Source organism: Nannobrachium achirus (genome assembly GCF_963921795.1).
Source record: "Nannobrachium achirus genome assembly, chromosome: 10".
Classification (NCBI taxonomy): domain Eukaryota; kingdom Metazoa; phylum Chordata; class Actinopteri; order Myctophiformes; family Myctophidae; genus Nannobrachium; species Nannobrachium achirus.
In genome coordinates this window covers 55004259-55029089 of record NC_137819.1, presented here as the reverse complement: position 1 = coordinate 55029089, position 24831 = coordinate 55004259, and the positions used below count along the sequence as shown (strand labels likewise).

General features: G+C 43.5%; 1 protein-coding gene across 1 annotated transcript in view; it reads left to right on the top strand.

Moving 5' to 3' along the window:
- The window catches only part of ctdp1 (CTD (carboxy-terminal domain, RNA polymerase II, polypeptide A) phosphatase, subunit 1), a 128797-nt gene that overhangs the window by 24065 nt on the left and 79901 nt on the right, over positions 1-24831 (top strand). The window contains exons 9-11 of the mRNA XM_080735781.1: positions 4610-4751; positions 4921-5142; positions 8480-8633. Of these exons, the coding sequence (XP_080591907.1) occupies positions 4610-4751; positions 4921-5142; positions 8480-8633 (518 nt within the window). The remainder of the gene's footprint in view (positions 1-4609; positions 4752-4920; positions 5143-8479; positions 8634-24831) is intronic.

Here is a 24831-nt window from a genome sequence, read left to right as displayed (position 1 = left end):
TGCGACACGTTGTGAGCTTGTAGATCTGCTATTTCCACTACTTTTTGAAAGTGTCTGAAACTATATTAACATTTCTCAACATGGAAACGATTATGACTATTATGCAAAATAATTGCGATTACCTCAAATAATTGCGATTAGACGATTATTATGTAATAATTGTGACAGCCCTCCTTGATGGTCCATACAAGGAGAGCAGAAAATCAGCCCACGCTGGTCCTCATCCAGTGTCGCATCTGAAAACAAGCTCTGGAAGTGGCGTCGTTGCCTGGGTGCCAGACTCACCGAGAGCAGCAGTACTTGGTAATCAACCAAGCTCGCACATCAGAAGGGAAAAGAAAATCAGCCTCGAGGATTGCTCACAATGCTCAGGGTGAAATCGGCAGCAGTCCACTTAGCCCATTTAGGCCTAGGATTATTGACTGCTTTAACTATTGAAAAATAGCAGATATACAAGCTCACAGCGCGGCACCGAGTGCCGCGCTGCGAGCTTGTAGATCTGCTATTTTTGAAAAAATCGTGAAAATTAGAATTTTGACCCGATTCTATAAGTGTCTTTTGAATCCTTCTAAGGTTTTTTGAAAAACCTGTGTTTCTATGTCATCAATCTGACCAGCCATCGTCAAAGAAAAGGTCCCTTTCACTTCAACTGGAGCTCAGTTAGTGTGTTCTTGAGAGACTACTATGTCAGTGGTTCTCAAACTTTTTCATGTGAAGGACCCCCAAAATGATATGTATTTGGCAACGGACCCCCATCTCAACATATTTAGTTCCAGGGACCACCCAGAAGCAAAATTTGAGTTACAAATGTTCTAACGCTTTAAAAATACATATATTCAAAGATTTGCACACATTTTCACGACTTTTTCAAAAATAGCAGATCTACAAGCTCGCAGCGCGGCACTCGGTGCCGCGCTGTGAGCTTGTATATCTGCTATTTTTCACTGGTTAAAGCATTCAATAATCCTAGGCCTAAATGGGTTAAACGGCAGAGAATTGTCGGAAAATGGCTGTTGCACTGCGCCTAGCTGTCACAGCTTGTCTGTCACGTGTGACAGACGTTTAGCATGCCCATTTCACATGGGGAAATGGATTATTTCATTACAGCTTTTTGCAAGACGTTAGCCAAGGGAGTGTGACTGCTCTGTACTCTCGTATCTAAATATAATGTGTCCCTTTTACTTACACCAGACCAGACCATATCCCTTGTACTGTATGTGGTTGCTCTTGAAGACGTTGTGGCCAGTAGTAAGATAAATCTCCTAAACCCCATTTTATTTATTTATTTGATGTGAGAATAGGGGTGGACGGCGATATGGTGATAATTATCGTTGAGACGATACAATGTCTCCACGATATGCCTTTTCAGAGGTATCGTATATATCGTGATACAATTGAGGGAGCCTTGTAAGAAATCCTGTTTAATCATTAATACAGAGATTCATTGCAGAATTCAATTTAAACCTGCATTTTGGTCTAAATCAGTAGTTCTCAAACTTTAAAATGTCAAGGTCTCCACTTAACTCTGAAAGTATACAAATGAAACCAAATGGACCCGTAACTCTGTATACTGTCAGAGTTACATACTTGTAAAGTTCAAATTAGACCTCCCAAAAGGAACCCAAAGAGTCTAGTTTGTGTCCAGTAACTTGAAAAATAACCATAAAAACCAATGTAAAAAAGAATTGTGATAAAATCGTGTATCGTGAATGATACAGGTTGGGAAAATATTGTGATATTGTATTGTTCCATATCGCCCACCCCTATGTGAGAATGTCACATGTGTTGTGAGAATGTCACGTGGAAGTTGCCAATCTACAAGCTCATAATCATCATAATGCTCCACAAGCTGCTATTTCCACTATTTTCTGAGGGGCGGAAAGAGATTAAAATGGTCACCTGGTGGTTGAGATTCTTGACACGGACTCTGTGACCTCTTGTGTGGTACTGTACCTGCAGCTGCTCAGTAGGTGTCTGTCAGAGAGCTGACGGCTGACACCACAGTGCAGGAGAGAAATGAAAGTGAAATGCACCAGCAGAAAGAACATCTGTTGGCACGCATGGATTGACTAGGTAAACACAATGCAGTGTGACTAAACATTGCCTCGGGGGAAATGAAGCGTTACTCAGTCTCGTCCTTGTGGACTGTCATGATATTATCTATGTATTATCTATACGGGAAAGTGGCGGAAACATTCACTCTTTGTATTTGACAATTGAGACTAGGTCTGTCTGTGTCAATAGAGGCAGATTTCTTTCTTTCTTCTTTTCTTTCTGATAGCGGTATTTGAAATGGAGTTTGTCATGGTTAGGCCTGTCACAGTTATTGCATAGTCGTCTAGTCGCAATTATTTGAGATAATCACAATTATTTTCCATAATCGTTTCCCTGTTGGAACATTTTCTATCATTTTCCAAAAATAGCAGAACAAGCGTTCGACGCTTCGTGATGTGTTGTAAGCTTGTAGATCAGCTATTTCTGCTCATTTCTTCATCATGTCAGTGATTTGTCATATCTGCCCGGTGCACGTATTGATTACGAAGCCTAAAAGGCAAACAGAAATAACATTTTTATTCACATGTATGATTGACAATTAATCATCAATTGTAATCGTGAACAGCCCTGTGTGTGGTGAAAGGAAATGGGTCTTTGTCTTGATCAGATATTCATGATGCGTCTGTAGACTGGAGGTCCATTTGTTATAAAATGTCCCGCCGTGTCAAAGATACCATCATGTTGATTAGACCAGATGGGCACATTTAAATATGAAACACGTGAGCTGTCTGATAAATGAATGTTGTCTTGATGTCATAGGCCAAAGAAGCAAAGTAAGTGAGAGCAGCACTTATCTAGCACATGTATATTAAAGTCCTACTGTATAGTAAGTGCATACTTACTGCGTATGCACACACGTACACACATGTGCACGCACACACACACACACACACACACACACACACACACACACACACACGGCTGCACTGGGAAGCATGTCTGTAACTGATGGTGAAATTACGTGTGGAGGTGGGTGCTCTCATTCTCAGCGCTTCACTGGGTTAATTAAACAATTCATTAAAACAATTTTAATGAACTAAGCTCTTAACTAACCACTTTGCAGCCTCTAACACTCTGAATGAGTGACAGGGAGTCAAACACCTCATTAACATCTGGTCGCGTCCTCGGTGCCCCTGGATGTATGAAATCCAGGTGTAATTTTACCCAAGAGCCATTGAATATCAAATCACCCAAATCACTACTTTACAGAGGTGGTCATATATTAAACAAAATGAACCTAATTAATTGTATTTATAAATCTAATGTCGACACCACTGGCGGTTCTCAAACGTATTTATGCCAAGAACCAACAAATTAATAAGTGTTTGGCCTTGAAGATATTTTTTGTGCCAGGGACCCTCTTACAAAATGTCTTAAAATGTTAAAAATAAATATTGATATATATATTTTTTTATCTTTTAGAAATGGCAGATCTACCAAACTCGCAACAATTTGCCACGTTGTGAGCTTTTAGATTGGCTATTTTCAGATAGTCACTGTATATAGAGCACAGAAGTCCTGACGTCTCTGGTTCATCCCCTGGGTCGCGGAAGTTTTTCTCATTGGAGAAATCCACTGCCATGTTTACAGTGATTATATGATATGATTAATTCAGTAGACTCTGCCGGGATTTTTCAGTGTTTTTACCTTATTTTCGAGGCTCCGTGAATGCACCACTGTACAAATGTAATCAGATTACTTATGGTAACGGCCGACGATTCGTCTCTTTCACCCGGTGAGGAAGAATTATAACCGCGGCCTTCCGTGCTTTTGTTATGGTCCGTGGAAGAACACGATCTGGAGATAGATTCTGAGATACATCCATTTTCCTCAAAAATCATTACACTGTTGGTCGTTTCCTGATGACGTCATCTCCCGAAGGATTATGGGAATAACCAATATTCTTTAGCCAGTTAAACCAGGGTGGACTCAGTCTGTACATCTGTCCACTCTACTACAAATTTCGTATGGGCTGATAGGGTTCGAATGGTGAACGTCATGTCTGTGTTGATATCTCATAGTCAATTTAACTTTTTAATTGAATTGGATCTTTTCTCTCCCATTGTTCCAAATAATCAAGTAGGCCCACAGTATAATAGGGCTGTCACAATTATTACATAATCGTCTAATCGCAATTATTTGAGGTAATTGCGATTATTTAGCATAATCGTCAGAATCGTTTCCATGTTGAGAAATGTTAATATAGTTACAAACACTTTCAAAAAATAGTGGAAACGGCAGATCTACAAGCTCAAAATGCGTCGCACTGCGACATGATGTGAGCTCGTAGATCGGCTATTTCCACTATCAATGTACCTTCAGCCAGCAGGTACATTGAGGTAGAACTCAGCGAGATTAATACGTGGGCACGTCAGGAGAGACTACCCAAATAAAAATACTGGGCTGGTCTGCACGTTCTCTATTTTGATGTTCCGACTCCTCAGAGTCAAACTGTTTGACTCCCCTGTAGGTCCACAGTATGTCTGTGTTGGAAACGAAAAAAAAACATTCCCTCTGTTTGTTTCATTTTGTTGCTTCTCCTTGCTGTCACCAGGCACTGAAAAGGTCCGTCAGGCACAAGGCTGTAAGCACCTCCACGTGGTCAATCCTGATTGGCTGTGGAGCTGTCTGGAACGGTGGGAAAAGGTGGAGGAGCAGCTGTACCCACTAAAAGAGGACTACTCCAAGACGCCGCGGTAATGAAACTGATTGATTGTCTTAATATTATGTTGATTTATTTTATTTGTATCATTATTATTAAGTTAGTCATGGGCTTATTCTCAGCTTTTTTTAATACAAAAGCGGTATATAAATACATTTAAAAAAATCACTTTTGTGTGTGTGTGTGTGTTACTGTGTTTAAAGGAGCAACAGCCCAGCCTCGTTACCTGATATTCAGGGCGGCTTCCCTAATCCCATGCTCCACCCAGCTCTCATCCACCACAAAGCTCTGCCTCCGGCGCCGGAGGTGCGGACCTACGACCAGAACACCGGGAAGCTGATCCGGAGGGGTCCGCACGCCTCGCGGCCGCCGTCTTTCCTCCCGCCGCCAGGCTCTGTGTCACTCTCGGAGCAACCTTCTCTCAGGTACTATTTGCGCCGAATCGATGATTTAGTTCCACTGTTTTTACTCTGGATTCACTCTGGAGAATCTTTGCGTCGTGCATGTAAAAAAAAAAGAAAAGGTGACATTTGTGTTTATTATAGGAGTTTAGTATATTACTCATCGCAAATTTGCTTTTGAACTACCCCAGAAGACCCACTGGAAATGGATAACCAACCTTTGGTTTAAAACAAAATCAGGTTTTCTTTTGAAAATAGCAGATGAAAGCTGAAGCTCACGATCGAACACGGTGTGTGTTTGCAGATATTGCAGCTATTGTAGAATATCTGAAGAAAATGGGTGTTAATTGGTTTGTAGATTGTAGTACTTGAGTAGTTTTCAACCAGACGGCAGGGACAACCAGCTGAACACAAGGTATTTAGACAGATTCCTCTGTCATTTAGTGAATCTGTTAGAGCATTGACTCTTGAAAGTGAAATTGATTCATCAGGTCCACCTTCTCAGGGGGGGACAAGCGTGCCAGGGGGCTCGCATGTACATCGGCTGTAGGTTTGCTGCGTGTGCCTTTTTTCTACTGTAGCTAATTGAGGGTTTCTTGTTTCGATTTGTCTCTACCTAAATATGCGGCTGTAAATAATGGCACGCCATTAAAAAAGAATCACTTCTGTATGTCATGAAAGAGCTGTTGGAGGCAGCATTTGCATTATGTTGAGAGAGGGGGAGAAATCCGCCTCCGCCAGATGTTCTAATTCGAAAGTAAAAGCACACATTTGAAGTGAGAGTTTAGCCTGCAGTGGACTCAACCTCACCTACAAGAGACACCTCACTCTAGTGTCTTAACTTCGGTTACCTTTAAATTCAGTCACTACTTCAGTTGTCTTTCAGTTCAGTCAAACCCCAGGGAATTATCAGTGGGGTTTGACTGATCTAAAAGCTCAAGCTACAAGCTTGTAGATCGGCTATTTTTGAAGAGATTTGGTGCATTGTCAAAAACAAAAAAATCTAATTATATATGGTTCCAATGCTTAAAGACGGGGTGAAATCAAAAACATGTTTTTCACACTTTTAGAGCATATCTGTAGTGATAATATGGCGATACCTAACACTAGATGCCAAAAAAATAATAATAATAATAGGCCATTCTTAATTACTTCCTGTGAACAGAAATTCAAAAAGTGATGACATAGATAGAGTTTTTGAATATAAATGAACCTTTGATTACATTCACCTGTTTGTTTCCAATTGCTGGCTCCCATTACTCCCATTAATCGCCTGAAGGGCTGGTCTCCTCGGATAGGTTCAGAAACACACAGGCTTGAAACTTCAAAATAAACTACCCAAAATAGTCATTTCATTGGGTCTTTAAGTGTCTTGCTCAGAGACACAAGCGGTATACTGGGAAGGCTATGGCCGCAAGATACGGCTCGCCCTGTGTTTGTTTTATTCCCCCTGCATATGAGTTGCCACAGGGAAGCTTGACGGTTAAGAGACAACGTTTTTTCTTTTTGTTCTGTTTCGGAGTCTTGATGATAATAAAACATCACTACTTGCCCACTTGCAATTTCCCCAAAGACTTCCCTATGTCATGCAACCATAGAAATGATGCATGGAGGAAAACCAAATAATTCAGAGGAAGAAGTCATTAGGCCAAATGTATTATTTAATGTTTTTATTTTTGTATCCACTATTTATCATTTCAAATGAATCTTCGCTGTCTGGATTCCTGGCAGCAAAGTGCAATTGTTGAATTTGTGGCAATAGGTATACAGCTTCTAGCTATTTAGTGCACTTTAATTTGTTAATAAATTCCAAGTTTTGCTTGAAACTTGATGACTAAATTATGAACTTTCTTTCTAAGATGACATTTTAGGAGGAGCAAGCACAAGTTAATCAGTGTTGTTACAAGCGTGTAGTTAAAGGTAAATTGTAATCCAGGATAGTATCTGTTTTGCCAACAATGTATTGTCTTTCATGAGCTTTGAACCAGGTCATCATCTGCGTGACTGATATCATAATTAAAAATCACAAGCATAAAATTGCTTTTCCCTTCAAACGTTATACATGCATCAGTGGCACAGTGGAGTTTCCAACCAGTTACGTAAACCTGGATTAAACTTCAGTTATCATAGAGCAGGGGTCTATCAATGTTTTTCAGGCCAAGGACCCCTTAGCTGAGAGAAAGTTGAAGCAGGGACACCCACTATATAAACACAAAACTTAAATTAGGCAGATTATTTCCCCCCTTCAGTAATACCAATTGGTATTTTGGGAGTCCCTTTTTTGGAGGTCTTTCAGTCCGAGTGTATCAAAAAGGCACCTCGGTTAAGGTGGAGACGACGGAGGCGCGGCCTCTCAGACGAGTCGACTTGATCCACGTGAGACACCGCAGAGCAAGCGGTAGCGAGCGAGTCGCTGTGTGGAGCGTTGCAAAGGTCGCATAAGCCGACACAGTGCCGCTAGAAGTTGTAAACCAGGGGGCCAGAATAGTAAATCTTCATCCCCCCGACTTTCGGCACCTTCGCTTAGCCAATTACAAGCTTCCGCAGGCTGGTTGCCTTAACTGAGGTGCAAAATTCATACACTCGGACTGAAAGACCTTCAAAAAAGGGTTGGGAATCCCATTGTATTTTATATCGTTGATTAGTTACCTCTACAAAGAGTTTAACAAGTAGTAGTAGGTCGGGAGTGGCTTATTGTCGGTATCAGCCAGTAACACGCAGGAGTTTGTCCCCGTTACAATGCGCTAGACCCCTGGGAGATGGACTGCTGAGGTGGAGCGCCATACCTACCATCAGCTCCCAGTACTTGCCGCACAGCTTGCCAAGCCGTGCTACTCATATGCTGAGTTGGCGGTGCCCGGAATTGAACCCATGACCTTGTAGTGCAAAGGCGAGAGCTCTACTGACTGAGCTACCCGGGCACACAAGTGAGGCACATATTTTGTGCTTTTTTTTAATCCCCTTTTCTCCCCAATTTTGTCGTTATGCCAATTGATTCCTCCTCACACACATTCTTGTCACTCCTTTTGTGTCCTACTGACCTACCACTGAGGAGCCCCCACCGGGACGACAGGGAGCCTTCATCCTCCTCCTCCCGTCCAACACCTGCCCCCAGCCTATAGGATTACGTGCACTGACAATCATCACCCTCCCCGCCCAGCTTCACACCCTAAATACGGGCCAATTGTGTCTGTGTAGAGAAGCTCGACAAAGCGGGATGCTAACCCACAACCTCCGGTGGCGGGCAGGCACTGTGCCAGCCGAGCCACCGTAAACATTGATTTTGATGTCTTGGTACCTTTAACTTTTAAATGATGAAGTTATTTTTTTTTAAATGCTTGAATATGCCTGTGTGCCTCAGGGGAACTCAAAAGGGTCCACAGGACGAGACGGCAGAGCCCGGCCAAGATGATGAGCAGCCAGGACCCTCGCGCAGAAAACGGCAGCCCAGCATGTCGGAAAGCATGCCCCTTTACACCCTCTGCAAAGAGGATCTGGACAGCATGGATAGAGAGGTAAGACACACCACCTGTTATTACTCAACAAACAAGATACACATATTCATATTGGAGCCCGAACTGTTCCGATGCTGATGAACTGATCCGATGCAGATCCAGAGTCCTAGACCACCGATTTTGATAGATATTTTGTGCAACATTTTCCATTTCCAGCTTTAACCACTAAACTAAAGCCCTATTCAAAATGTTCACAATTAGCAATTCTGGAAGCTCACAACGCATCGCGGTGTGCTGTAAGCTTGTTGTAGATCTGCTGTTGCCAAACTGATAGATTGGTCTGGTTCTAATGTAAAGTAAAATGCTCTCCCTTGCTTTATTCAACAAGTGAAGGTGAACTACGGTTTCTTGGGTGAAACGTTGTGTGTTTGTATATAATGTTTTATAATCACCTTTTTTTTCCTTGTCTGGTTATTTGATTAATTGAAAAAACATAGAGGGGAAAAAAAAAGAAGTAATTGATAGAATATGATCGATAGTTGCAGCCCTAGTCATGAGGAGGAATATGATAGAGAACAACCCCACACTGATGTCACCTCCAGCTTCCTGGAGGGGTCGCAGCATGTGGAGCTCTCTGGAACATACATGTGATGCTCAGGGCTGCCAGTGTGGGAGTGCTTGGCAGTCGTTACTGGCTGACAGAAGAATATTCACATGTACTAACAGAAGGAAAAGCACCAGACCAGTGCATCTGTTCATCCTTTCCTAGTCTCTCACATCCGTGTGTCATCCATTTTGCCACTCAAATTCCTCTTAATATACCAGCATTTTCCCAGCTCCATCTACACTCTGTATTCTCATCTTGTATGCTCTTTGTTCCTGGTAGGCAGGTGAAGTGAACGTTTGAGGTCTGCTCACCTCCACGATGGATAATTGTCTTTAATGGAGCTTACTATACTACAGGGTTCCCTGTAAAAAAAACAATAGCTATGCATTGACTTTGGTTATTGATTTTGTTAATACCTCTGAAATGACAAATTAAACATTGGCCAAATTGTCAAATATTAGAGGCAGAAATTGTGAAAATAGCCGATCTACATGCTCACAACGCCTCGTCACAATAGAAACGTGTTACACAAAATTCCTCAACTCTTAGTGCTCATCAGGGTGGGGGGTCCCCAGTTAAAATATTATTATTTCGGGGGTCACAGCCTGAAAAGGTTGAGAACCACTGGCATACACTACCTGTCTTTGGGCATTGCGCATAGGAGTAAGCGACTTGTTATTGAGCTAAATTATTGTTATATACAGTAGTCCTGGAAATTGGGTTAAATATTCTGGAAAAGATTTGGAAAAGTTTTGGAAATTAATTGGTAAAAATGTGTGGGAACCCTGTTACTAATAATGCATGGGGGGATGGAGGGCTTGGTAAATGTGCAAGCCTTCTCAGTAGCTGCTACTCATATTGAGCTCAAAAGAAGAGCTTGTTCAAATGTTACACGTGACAGGCGTTTGCATTTCACGACACGTGATGTTGGGTTTTAGTAATTACCGGCCGGAGTACCCAGCATTGGCTGGGTTATTGCACATGTGTAATAGGCACAAAATACTTGGAAGGCATCTTATGATGTCAGACCGGTTGTCTGTTGTTTATTTTTTACACATTAATAATGATTACTCCTTGACACCCATCTGTGTTACCTCCCTGTATGTGTTGTAACGGTTTCCACTTCGTTCAGGGGTGCCAGGTAGACTCTGTCTACCAGAGAAATATTTGATTTGATACTTCTCCTTTTTTATATATTTATGAGTTCTTCCTCATCTGGAGTTTAAACCATGTGAATACCGCACAAAGGATTTATATATAAAATATAACCCTTGTTGAGAAATAAACCAACACAACACTTTGACAATTCGAGTTCAGTTCACTTCTTTAGTGATTGAAAACAGCCCAAAGCATTCAACTCATCATCATCAAGTTCATCACAATTCAAAACATAACCCAGATCAAATCATCAATGCAAAACAAACCATAAACCAAACAATAAACCAACAGGAGGAGATCACTTTGCAAAACAAACAGAAGAAAAACAAAACAAAATGTAGTCAGCTCACTCACAGAACCTTAGTTACGTACAAGTTACGTTTCAACCCGAAAACACACTGGAACGTAACACAGCATTGGCCGTGTACAATAGAATTCAATGAATGAACAACAGGTCTTTTAATAAATGAATAACTGTCCGTCCTCCGGAATGAACGCACGGCGCGCACGCACGCAAGCACGCAACGCAAGGCGAGACAATGCAAAGTCAATGTCAATGTTCCTCCACTTCACCGAGGAAGTCGGCAGGTTCACACAAGTCAAAACGAAATAAAGTTAACTCTCCCAGTTAGGATCGATTCAGACAGGCATACATGAAGAGCTCAGATGAGTGAATTACCGTCCTGCGCAGCAGTGATGATGAACGGGATCACGGGAACAACTCCATTGGTGGCGGCGGCGTTCAAGTTCACGGCCAAGCAATGTTGTTCCTCGTTGAACAACACATCCTCCAGCGTCGCATCGGGCTGTTGTTTAATGCTCCGTGTTGGGATGCAATGGCTCCTCTTCCGCGGGGTTTAACGTCCACAACGGCCGGCCTAACGCACACTTTTTCACGGGCTAAACGAACAGCATTCACGCTGTGTGTAGAGGGACTGACTTCCTCACGTTCACAGGTCCAACGGCGCTCACATCTCAAGCTCGCGCCAGGCGCATTGACAGGGTATTTAAAGACGCAGTCACAACGGTGACTGCGGGTTGGGAAACGGACGGCTCGGGGACCATTTCGGGCCGTCACACTCCTCCCCCCCTGAAAGAAGTAAGGTCCTATCCTTACGTATCCATTAATTCATTTTCCATACCGCTTTGGGCTCCTTTTCCTTAACTGGTAACGAGAGGTCGGTACTTTAGCCACCAGCAAACTTTTCTCCTCTTCATCCGTATTCACAGACTTCTCCGCTGAGGGGAAAACAACTTTAGGTTGTGAGACTTCTGGGTCCGGGAAGCCAAGAAAAGTCTCCTCGTCGCTTTCCTCCTCCAAGATATCCAGAACTTTCCTGCGTTCCATTTCCTGCATTTCCTCTGCCGAGGGGTAACAGGCCTTAAGGCGTGAGACATGGACAACACGCATGTCTTCACCTGTGTCTTCCTTAACCGCTCGGTAATTCAGAGGGCCTAGTTGCTCCACAATCCTATATGGACCTTGCCATTTAGGGGCAAGTTTGGCTGCAAAGGATTTTTCCTTTTTGGAATACGGATGGGTTCGTAACCACACCCGATCACGTACCTGGAACTGAAGTTCTCGTCGCTTCCGGTCGTAGTTCCTCTTCTGTTTGACTCTGGCTTTTGTCAGGTTCTTGTCGACAAGAGCTTTCAAGTCATGAAGCTGAACTACCTGGTCGTAACAGGCAGAGTCTGGAGTAGCGTTCTGGGGTTGTAGAACCAGGTCTAAGGGTCCGCGAAGAGGACGGCTTAGGTTCAACTCTGCAGGTGTGACTCCAATGGACTCGTGCACTGCAGAATTAAGAGCAAAGCGGAACTCATGAAGATGCTGATCCCAGTGTTTGTGCTGGGTTCCTACGTAAGAGGCGATCATGGTCTTCAGAGTTCGATTCACTCTCTCAGTGAGGTTCGTTTGAGGGTGATAAGCTGTGGTCAGCTTATGCTTCAGGTTCCACCGTTGGCAGGTCTCCTTGAAGAGGTCTGAGACAAATTGAGAACCTCTGTCTGACAAGATGTACTCTGGTACTCCCCAGCGTGTCAAGATCTCCCTTGTCAAGATGTTAGAGACAGTCTTTGCTGTGGCCTGACGCAGACCAAAGAGCTCTACCCACTTAGAGTAGTAATCCACGAAGACAAGCAAGTATTCGTTCTGCTTTGAGCTCTTCGGGAATGGACCCATTATATCCACTCCTAGCATTTCCCAAGGTTGGGAGACAATGGTCTGCTGCAACATGCCAGCAGTCTTCCTGCCTTCAGGCTTGTACACTTGACAAACCCGACAGTTTTTGGTGTAGGTCTTGACATCCAAGCTGAGGTTTGGCCAGTAGAGCAAGGCTTGCAGACGTTTGTACGTTTTGAATCTGCCCAGATGACCTGCTATTGGGTGTTCATGGAAGTGTTGTAAGAGTGATAAACGGAAAGCTTGTGGGATGTACACTTGGTAGAGGGTTCTGTGGGGCAACTCCAACACACGGTAGACTTTGTCTTCGATGATAGTCAACTTTGTGGTAGAGTTGAGGACCTGTTCTCCATCTTCCAGGATTTTCTGGTAGATGGCTTGGATTTCTGGATCTTCCTGCTGGGCTTTCCAGACGGTCTCGTCTGAGATAGGAAAGTCCTCCTTGGGCGAGTCTCGTTGACAAGACAGCACTGTAGCACAAGTAGGTGGAGATCCAGGGTGGACATAGTCTACCGGAGCTCGGGATAGAGCGTCAGGGACTGTGTTGTATTTCCCCTTCCTGTATTCCACTGCAAAGGTGAATTCTTGTAAACGAAGTGCCCACCTGATGAGTCTGGTACTGGGGTTGTGCGTTTTGAACACCCACACAAGGGAGGAATGATCAGTGACGACAGTGAAGAACCGGCCTTCAAGATAGTATCGCCACTTTTCAAGTGCCCACACAACAGCAAGACATTCCTGCTCTGTTGTTGAATAGTTGCGTTCAGCTCGGTTGAGTGTTCTACTGGCAAACGCCAACACTTCTTCAGTACCAAGTCCAGTCCGTTGAGCAAGTACTGCGCCTAGTCCCACATCGCTGGCATCTGTATATACCACAAAGGGTAAATCAAAGTTTGGGTGTCCTAGTATTGGTGGGGTGACAAGGTGGTTTTTAAGGGTGTCAAAGGCAACCTGACATTCCGCTGTCCATTTAAACCTTGCCCCCTTCCGCTTCAGAGCATTCAGAGGGTCGGCTACTTGCGAGAAATTTGGCACGTACCGGTGGTACCATCCGGCCATACCTAAAAATCTTTGCAGAGCCTTGAGGTTGGTTGGTACAGGCAAGTCCTGAACTGCTCTTATCTTCGCAGGATCCACTTCGATTCCTGTGGCAGACACAATGTGTCCAAGGAACTTCAGTGAAGTCTGGCAGAAGTTGCTCTTTTTCATGTTGACAGTTAAGCCAGCTTCCCTCAGTTTATCCAATACCTCCTGGAGCTCTTTGAAGTGTTGCTCTCTGGTTTGAGAGTAAATGATTATATCATCGAGATAAACGAAACAGCTTTTCCCCTTCAGCTCCCCCAATGCCGTCTCCATAAGTCTTTGGAAGGTAGCTGGCGCGTTCTTCAGCCCGAAAGGCATAACTTTGAACTGGAACAGGCCTTCTGCACAAACGAAGGCAGTCATGTCACGGCTAGGTGGATCCATTTCAACCTGCCAGTATCCACTATTGAGGTCAAGAGTGGTGAAGATGACTGAGCCAGACAAGGAATCCAAGATCTCGTTGATGGTAGGCAGAGGGTAAGCATCGTTCGGGGTAACACTGTTCAACTTCCTGTAGTCCACGCAGTACCTGTAGTCTCCTGTCTTCTTGGGGATGAGGACAACAGGAGAAGCCCAGGGCGACATGGACCGTTCAATGATATCTTTGGCCAGCATATCCTGCAGAAGTTCATGTTGGATGCGGTACTTAGCTGGTGACAACCGATATGGTTTTTGCTTGATGGGCATATCTTGGGTGATGTGGATTTTGTGCTTCAAAAGCCCTGTGCGTCCCAGCAGTGATGTACACACATCAGAATTCCTGCGCAGCTGATCCAACAGTTTGCACTCTTCGGACTGTTCCAGCTGAGCTCTCTTTACTGAAAGTTCAAGTAGATCAACTAGTTTGTCCTGGCTGGGCAGGAACGGAGCAACAGCAGAAAAGAATGCGACCGTGGGCCGCCAATCTTCAAGTTTTGCCCCTTCTGACAAGAATGAATACTTTTTCCCCGGGTTGTGAGGGAACCAGTAACAGTTGTGTGTGACATCCATCTGGATACCACTGAGGTACATGAAATCAAGTCCCAACACAGCAGGGAAAGCAAGAGTTTGGGGAGGTAGAATGACTGAAGGAATCCCATAAGTCTGATTATTCAGTCGCAGTTCAACCTCACTCCATCCAAGAGGTTGCTTGGCTTCACCATCAGCCAGATACAAAGGACCTTCAACCCAAGGGTGAAGTTTCTGGTTTTTGCCCTTCACTTCCTTCCACAATTGCTCATTGAGTAGAGTGTAGGACGATCCAGTGTCCAGGATGGCCTTTCCTGTCCACTTTCCTACAGACAGAGGTAACACCAGCTGACGTGGTATTGGTCGATGAGGTGGAATTATAGAAGGATGGAGATAAGCATTTTCTCTGGGTCTTTCAGGCTGAGTCAAAGAACTTAGTGTAGGTGGGTGCTGAGAGTTAGGATTAGATGATTGTGTTTTATTTGAGGATTTTTGGTTTCTGGGGTGGTTGGGTAGCAGAGAGTAACAAGCCTCTGGGGAATGTCCCTTCTTGTTACATCTCCAACAGAATAGTCCAACATTGGATGCAGACTCGGACTGGGAGGATTGAGTTTGGTTAGTTTGGTTGGGTTGTTTGTTTAGCTGCTTGTTTGAGGGTTTGGTGCGCTGTTCGTATTGTTGTTGCAATTCTCTGTCTTTTTCAAACTGCTGCCCCAGCCGAACAAGTGCATCAACAGTAGTTGCTCGCTCTCTGAGTTGGCTGGCAAGCAGAGGATTGATATTTTTGAGAATCAACTTGATGACCTCATCCTCCTGTATTTCCGGTCTCCAGCGTTTACACAGCGAGTAGTAGCTGTAAGCAAAGTCTCGGATACTTTCCTTCTCACCTTGAACTCTGTTTCTGACTCTGTCGGCCAACTCGTCAGTATAGTCCTCAGACAAGAAAGCAGAAGAAAACTTGCGTTCAAAGTCAGGCCAAGAGTGAGTGTTGAAGCGTACCACATTCCACCAATCTCTAGCGGTTCCATGAAGCACATTTCGTAATGTGGCAAGCAGTTCATCATCCGCAAGAGGATTGAGGGCAAGGAAATCACGACACCTCTCAAGGTAAAGGAGGGGATCAGGAGTGTCATCCTTTGTCCCAAAAGTAGGAAACTCCAACTTAATTGGCAGTTTAAGTGGCCGTCTACACACATCTGTGTGTGCAGACGCATGAGCATCAGAGCCAGAAGGAATTGCGGAAGTGGTAGGTGATGGACTAAGAAGGTCCTGGGTTTGAGGACCAGGATGGAGTGGAGTGGAGTGCATCCGAGAGGGTGTGGTCGGAACTGGTTTGGGGTTTTTGGAGAACAAGGCTGGTTTTCCAGAGGGCGGTGCCGAGGTGGTCACCACAGAAACTGTTTGCTGTGACTTTTGCTTGAGAGTAGTCATGTCAACAGACATGTCCTTTAACAGTTTGCTGCATTGTGAAAGCTCCACCTGTAAGTGCGCTACTGCATCCATCAAAGGAGTAATTGTTGCATTTACTTCCTCGAGAAGCTCTTGGTGGTTGTGTTCTTCCTGTAGGTGGACTACTGCATTAATCAAAGGAGCAATTGTTGTATTCACTTCCTTGAGAAGCTCCTTGTGGTGATTTTGCAAGCGCCACTGAACGGCAGATGTGAGTTGGGTTCTGTGGTAATCAAACTGTTTGTCCATGGCAATAGTTATTTCACGTTGCACTTTTTGAGTCAGGGTGTCCATTGCATTTTTAATCTCCTCGTTGGGTGATTCTTCCCAAACGTTTGGTAGATTGAAGTATTCAGTGAAATTAGTGAGCTCCATATCAACGACTGAATGGCTGGTCTGTCCTCCTGGAACTCCTAGCACATTCCCAGGAATTTGAAATTCTCCAGATTGATTGTCAGGTTCTCCATTGTCGCCATTTTCCGACTCAGAATCAGATGCTGAATCAACAAGAACAGCAGTATTGACTGGGTGGTTTTCACTGTTAGCTCCATTGCTTGTTGGATTATAAAATGGGTTATAGTAGGTTGAGTGGGTTGTTACAGATTGAATGTTTTCCATGTTTGCTCCATTGATGAGTTGATTGTCGACTCCATTGTTTGATTGATCGGTTGGATTGATTGTTTGATCGTTTGGATTGATTGTTTGATCGGTTGGATTGATTGTCTGATCGGTTGGATTGATTGTTTGATCGGTTGGATTGATTGTTTGAGTGACTTGATTGATTGGTTGATTGACTTGGCTTTGTTCCATGTTTGGCTGAGTGACTTGTCCTTGATCCATGTTTAGTTTTATTATTCTCAACGTTTTATTTATCCCATCTGGGGTGCCACTTTTCTGTAACGGTTTCCACTTCGTTCAGGGGTGCCAGGTAGACTCTGTCTACCAGAGAAATATTTGATTTGATACTTCTCCTTTTTTATATATTTATGAGTTCTTCCTCATCTGGAGTTTAAACCATGTGAATACCGCACAAAGGATTTATATATAAAATATAACCCTTGTTGAGAAATAAACCAACACAACACTTTGACAATTCGAGTTCAGTTCACTTCTTTAGTGATTGAAAACAGCCCAAAGCATTCAACTCATCATCATCAAGTTCATCACAATTCAAAACATAACCCAGATCAAATCATCAATGCAAAACAAACCATAAACCAAACAATAAACCAACAGGAGGAGATCACTTTGCAAAACAAACAGAAGAAAAACAAAACAAAATGTAGTCAGCTCACTCACAGAACCTTAGTTACGTACAAGTTACGTTTCAACCCGAAAACACACTGGAACGTAACACAGCATTTGCCGTGTACAATAGAATTCAATGAATGAACAACAGGTCTTTTAATAAATGAATAACTGTCCGTCCTCCGGAATGAACGCACGGCGCGCACGCACGCAAGCACGCAACGCAAGGCGAGACAATGCAAAGTCAATGTCAATGTTCCTCCACTTCACCGAGGAAGTCGGCAGGTTCACACAAGTCAAAACGAAATAAAGTTAACTCTCCCAGTTAGGATCGATTCAGACAGGCATACATGAAGAGCTCAGATGAGTGAATTACCGTCCTGCGCAGCAGTGATGATGAACGGGATCACGGGAACAACTCCATTGGTGGCGGCGGCGTTCAAGTTCACGGCCAAGCAATGTTGTTCCTCGTTGAACAACACATCCTCCAGCGTCGCATCGGGCTGTTGTTTAATGCTCCGTGTTGGGATGCAATGGCTCCTCTTCCGCGGGGTTTAACGTCCACAACGGCCGGCCTAACGCACACTTTTTCACGGGCTAAACGAACAGCATTCACGCTGTGTGTAGAGGGACTGACTTCCTCACGTTCACAGGTCCAACGGCGCTCACATCTCAAGCTCGCGCCAGGCGCATTGACAGGGTATTTAAAGACGCAGTCACAACGGTGACTGCGGGTTGGGAAACGGACGGCTCGGGGACCATTTCGGGCCGTCACAGTGTGTCCCTGTATCTGTGGCTGTGCCTAACACTTTTAGCTGCGATAACTAGCTAGGCTTCTTTTCTTTTTTACTCTTGGCATATTGTTCATCAAAACGGTCTGCTGTTCCCTTCATAACTTTTTTCATAAGGAGGAGCATTATCAGGAAAACTCTGTAATGATAAACATCACCAAATATCCTTTGTTTTGAATCTTCTTTTGAAAAGGTGTATTTTCCCCCGTCTTGGAGCAAATACAAGCTGTCAGAATTGAAGATGATTCATGATTTTGTACTTGTGGGGTGACCTTGCAGGTCACCGCCCTCTTTTAATCATATTTGTTGTTGAAGGTAGAGCAACTTATCAAACTCTGTTGCAAGAAAATCCTATTTCGTCTTGATGATTAAAGGCAAATTGCATTTGTGATAGAAATCTAATCAGTCGTTTCGCCCCAGTCTTATATCACACCTACCTTGTGTTAGTGTCATGCACATGTACTGGCACATCTGTGGTCACCTCCCCTATGAAATCTCGTTGGCTTGCTCACTTCCATCCTCGAGATCCACCAGAGGTCACAGACCTTGCTAGTAAATGGCGTAATGATGGAGGTTTTGATCGAATGCTGCGGATATCAGGATGATTGGTCACGCTTTGAGTGATGTGGCCATTCCTGTTCTTGGGGTGCTAAACCCCCTGACGTTATTATTAGTTTAGTTGAACAGTGAAGTTCTGCAAGTTGCTGTAGCCGTGGCAGACAGCGCTGTAGCTCAGTGAGAAAGTGCTGTGCCTTGCATTTCTGTAAATATACCCAGGGGTGTCACAAGGGGGGGAAAGTGGGACTGAGTTACTAGGGCCCCAGGTGGAGGGGCCCATGATTATTTAGCTATTGAAAAATTGCAGTTATACAAGCTCATAGCGCGGCACCGAGTGCTGCGCTGCGAGCTTGTAGCTCTGCTTTTTTCTTTTTTTTAAAGTTGTGAAAATTTGTGCAAATCTTTGAATATGTGTATTTTTGCCAGACCCAGGGGGTCGGCCTACAAAAGGCTTTGTCGGTCTGTCGGTCTGTCGGTCGGTCGGTCGGTCCCTCTTTTCCTCAGTGTGCCTGTGTTTGCCTCTGACTGCTCATCTGCCCCTCCCTTCCCTTGCTCGGCTGATTGCCTTGAGTGCCGTCACCTGTACAGGACCAGCTGAGTTGAGTTGGCTGACGAGCTGCTGACACTATAAATTCCTCAGCCCATCTACAAGCTCAGAAACATTTCCAGCTGCTCAGCCTATACAATCCTGTGTGTTCATGTGTTAGTTCAGTGCCATACTAGTGAAAACAGCCGATCTACAAGCTCTTGCTATTAAGTGTTGAAAATGTTCCGCCCCAACTCTGTCAGAGTTCCCCTTAAATTTGTTAACAATACAGGCTCTCCTGATGAGCGCAACCTTTGTTTCGTCAATAGCCCTGTGCAGGCTCTAATGGCTTTCACATCCACTAAGGAATCCACCCCCCCCCCCCCCCCCCCCCCCTTCCTTGCATTCTGATTTTCATTGCGGGTCTGGCAGAACCAGGTGACCTGGTCTAGTTAAGCGAACATTTGCTTCTGGGGGGTCCCTGGAACTAAATATTTTGAGATGGGAAACAGGATTTTCAAAAACCTTAAAGGATTTGAAATATTCAAAGACTTGCACAAATTTTCACGATTTTTCAAAAATAGCAGATCTACAAGCTCGCAGCCGCCGCCCTGGGAGCTTGTATAACTGCTATTTTTCAATAGTTAAAGCACAAAATAATGCGTAATAATGCGTTCCCAGTCTAAATGGGTTAAACCCCCTCCCCCCTATGAAGAGTCCTTGTACCCAGGGCCCAGAATTTGGTGCGACACCCCTGAATATACCCCCCCCCCACACACACACACACACACACACACACACACACACACACACTCTTTGTTTGAGAAAGAAGAAAGCTTGCAACGTTACATAGCCTTCTTAAAATCACTGACCTAGAAATACTGGCAAAGCCGCCAGCTATTTTGGGGGCAGCAGTGGCTAAGGAAGTAGATCAGCCACTGGGGAATCGGAAGGTTCTTGGTTTGAGTCCTGGATACTCCTGGATTACTGTTAAAAGTGTCCTTGAGCAAGATACTTGACCCCTAACTGCTTTTGAATGGCAGGTTACTTGGTGCCTTATATGATTTCCTCTGCCGTCTGTGTGTGGATGTGTATGAATGTAATGTAACAGTTTAAAGAGCCTCACAGACGAAACGCGATGTTGGATCCGATCAGATCTCGTGCCCGGGGGTTTATCGGTGTTCATTTCAAACGACAGTCTTGAATTCGGGCCCGGTATATCCCGCTGTGCCAAGTGAAATATCTCAGACCATTACAAATGAGACCGACGTCTCGCGATTCTAGCCACCCACGATCTCGGGGGGGTGGTGCCATGAGAGACACGACTAGATGGTTCTCAACCTGTGGATCGGGACCCACAGGGGTACAAGATGTACAGAAAGGGTTCCTTTAAGATGAAACCATGTTTACATACATATATTCTAAGGAAATGGGTTGTGATTTTATAATATTAAAATGACGAAATTAAACAAATATATTCGCTATCTAACGTTCACACATTGCTGACCATACTACTGTGTATAAGTGTATTTGCCCTTCAACTATAAAATATATATTGTTTTTTATGAGACATCCATTGTAATTAGGCTATGCTCCCAAATCCATTTTATTACCTTCTGTTCGCATATGCAATGAGTCCCGCAGTGCTGCCAATCTGTTGAAGGTGAAAATCATGGAGGTTTTTTAGCGAGGTGAAACGCCATCAAAAGCCACCTCGAAGATGCAGGTTGGAACGTCATTTATATGGAGCGTGTATCACATTATCTGCGGGGATGGGTGACATAAAGTAGCCTACTGGAAATGTGCATCAAATGACAGTGCCGTCGAGCGCTGATCAGCTGCTTTTTTTCCTTTTCTTTTTTTGCGCAGCCTCTTAACAATTAAGGCACGCATGGTGCTTTCTTCAGTGGCAGTGCTACTAATTAAATATTAAAACGGCGAAATTAAACAAATATATTCGCTATAGTCTATAATAAAGAGTCTCTCTCTCTCTCCCTCTCTCTCTCTCTGTCTGTGCGATATTTGTAGCTAATAATGCAGTAGGCCTATTGATACTTTTACTTAAGTAAAGAATTGGAGTACTTTTTCCATCACTGCTCAAATTAACTGTTCATCAGCGTGAATGCTTTCAGGTGTGTATGTGTATCTGATCAATATAGGAAATTGCCCATTACATCCTGCATGACATCAAAGCGACATGTTGTGTGAAGTCTTGTGAGCATGAAAGAGTTTGAACTTGAACATGCGCTGAACGTGCGCTACATCGTGAAAAAAGTATTAAGAGTAGACCTAGGCTAGGCCTATAAAAGCCTTTTAAAATGTTATATCTTGCTCAAATTAATCATTACATCATTGCGCGAAACTATAGCACACGCGAGCCCATGGCATCTCACCCCTGGTCAGATCAATAATTAGCGCATCAGTTCCAGGTGGTGGTCGCTGATACGGCGAAGCGCAAATCAGGCTTGTCACTCACACAACACAGCTGCTGACGGCACCGTGTTTTAGACTTTGGTTGGTGTTATTACTGTTATGTTGATATGATTGATCTGAACCAAGCTGGACCCAGTGGATTATGTAGTCTACATGGAAGCACGTTGGCTGTCTCAGCCTGTCTGTCACAGCAATGGATTAATTGGTAGAAGTTGGTGTTACATTCTTCTTTCGTGTATCATCGTCCTTTGCACACAAGTGATAACTGCGCCATCATGACAAAACATTATAAAAACAAAGGTAGGTTGGTAGGCTAGTCTTCTAGGTACTGTGCGCACACTGGCCGCTGCTCACTTTATAGATATTATAATTATATATTCAGTTATTTTTTTGGCAAGCGAGACGCGAGATGTGATGCGCATCCAGCAAGACACGGCTGAGAGTGTCGCATCTCCAATATCATTGATTTAATAAAATCCATTGCCTCATCCAAGCTTTCAACCAACTGTCCAAAAAGGAAAAGGCTTTTTGTGAGGTGATAGAACAGCATACACTGCCCTAGCCAAATCTGCGCAGCAAAAAAAAAAGAGAGAAAAAAGAACGCCCGAGTCCACTCCTAAAATGCATCAACCAGCATTTTAACGGCAACCAGCCAGACATTAAACAGACATGAGCTTAATCAGCTAATAGCAATTATGAATGTCCAAACCTCGCCGTTGTGGGCGTGCAGTCGCAGAAAAAAAAGGTTTAACCTCTCGCTTTTTTTTTTTTACTGTCCCACCACCTCATCCAAGCATATAGAATAGGGACAGGCCTAGGTTCCTCAATATCATTTAGCTGGGGACCCCCTGGAACTCATTTTAGGGAGAAAGTAAGCTAAAGTAAAAAGTAAGTAGGCTATAATAATAAAAGTGTAGGCTGTTCTATTGTTAGGTGACAGAATAGCCTACACTCTGCGCAGCCTAAAAAAAGGGAGGAGCTGGCTTCATATCATCTGAAGCAATCCCGTGAGCTCATTCAGACGACAATAATTGTAAAGGATTCCTACCCGATGACCCGAGAATATCAAACTTTTTTGATATTATCGTGAGTGCTCCCGACGAGTCCCGAGGTCATAAAAAAGCTAATTAACATAATCCGATCGTGTCGGGGTACTGTTCAAGCCCAAGACCGATTCCGGGGCCGACCAAACGATTTTCCCGGGGGGTCCTCCCGAAATCTGATCGGGGATCCTCGGCCCCGGGATCGGCTCAATGTGAACGGGGCTTTAGACACTTTAAATAAAGGCCCTATATAAATGCACCATTTACCATTTAAATATTTTTCATTTTACTTCCACATGCCCCCTGTTTCTCTGCATATCATATTGTTCTTTTCCCATTACTGTATGTGTGAAATCCAGCATGGATATATGCTACTGATACGGCTATCACATCATCGGTTATAAGATAGAAGATGATTTCTTTTGCTACTGAAAATGCATTGCTTGGATTTAATGGTCCATAACACATCAAGTTTTCAGGGCCATTCATCACTGGAATTAGCCTAATACAAAATTCACATCTTGCTGTTGCATAGGAAAGCTTTTGATAATCCACAAATCCACAAGACTGTTGATTGCTAAGCCTCCGCCGATGCTAGATTTTGTTATTTCCTTTTGCCACATGATCATCAAACGTGTGATCATCCCATCTCTCAGTGATCGTCCTAAATGCAATTCTACCTCGATGTCTCCTTCATAGAACTATTACAGGGGCACAGAGCATTTCCCAAAGATTGCTCGCCTGTTTGTGCACGTTAAGACGTCGTCACAGCTTCTGCGGGAAGCTAGATGGAAATTGTTTCTGTACATTATGTTATGTGCCTTTTGTTCGATTGTATGTGTGGTTGTGGGTAGTGTTGCATTGTGAAACAGCACTGACAAAAAACTAACATTCTTAGTTAATTGTTATTATTTTAAAAGAAGGCATAAAAAATGTAGAAAAATAATATAGAGAAATAATTTATTTTATATTATATTATATTATATTATATTATATTATATTATATTATATTATATTATTGTAGTACATTTTAGAACTTGTCGTGTGTTACTGCCTGGTCAGCTTGTTTTCAACCAACACTCATCACCCACCCTTTAGTTAGAGGGCGACTCCTAGGTCAACTGAATTCACAACAATTAATATGAACAATGAATCAATGAAATGGTTAATAAAAGTTATCCTTAACAGTTCTCTGTCATGGTTCTGTAGTACACATCCCAGTAGTCCATGTGCAAATATACCAGAGTGGAGCAGGTGTCAGTAATACACCAACAGAACAGAGCATATGAGGGTCAGGCTTGGTTGTGGAGCCTGATGGCCGCAGGCAAAAGACTGTTCTCACTGTCTTGTGCCAGGGGACGATGAGTCAGTGGCTTAATGTGCCCGTCATCCTCACCAGCACAGTATAGAGGAGATGAGAGGGCTTCCTCTGCCATCAGGATGGTGTCCAGCTTCTTTATTATCCTCCCCTCTGCAAACACCTCCTCCAGTCCATACTACGGGGCAACTCTTCCTCCTCCCTTACTTTTATTTTTGTTTTTTCTATGTTTGTTGGCGTCCCTTGTGTTGACGTTAACCCATGTTTTGTGCATTTATATTAGGATTTATTCAGTTAAAGCTAAGGGCTAATATAGAAACGTACTGTAACTGGCTTGAATGCCATTATTACTGTTTGTCACTAATGATAAAGGATGGCCTAAATATAATATGTGATGCAACATTTTAGTTAATATTTTAGGTACTTATGTTATGTTTTCTCATAAATGAATGCCCTAGGCCAAAACGTTTTTATAACCACCAACCCCTTATCATGGGGGAAATTATTTGGATTCCCCCACTCACACACACAGCGAGCAGTAAAACACTATGATAACAATATAAGCTAAAGCTAGATATATATATAGCTCTATATTCTGATAGTACTCATTGCTACAGAGCAGTGGTTCCCAAACCGATCTACAAGCTCACAATGTGTCGCTTTGCAATACGTTGTGAGCTTGTAGATCTGCTATTTTCACTACTTAATGTTTTTTTAATGCAGGCTATTTATGAAATACTTTTGAAAAATGTTGGAATAGTTTTTAATTAATGATGTGGATTTTTATTCAGCCGAGAACGTAAAGAAACCTGAGCTGGACTTTAGATAATAGACGTGATTCCACGTTTTAAACACGGAACTAAGGACACAAGCATGTGCAACTTTCTGTGTCAACGATGTTCAACCGTGGTGGG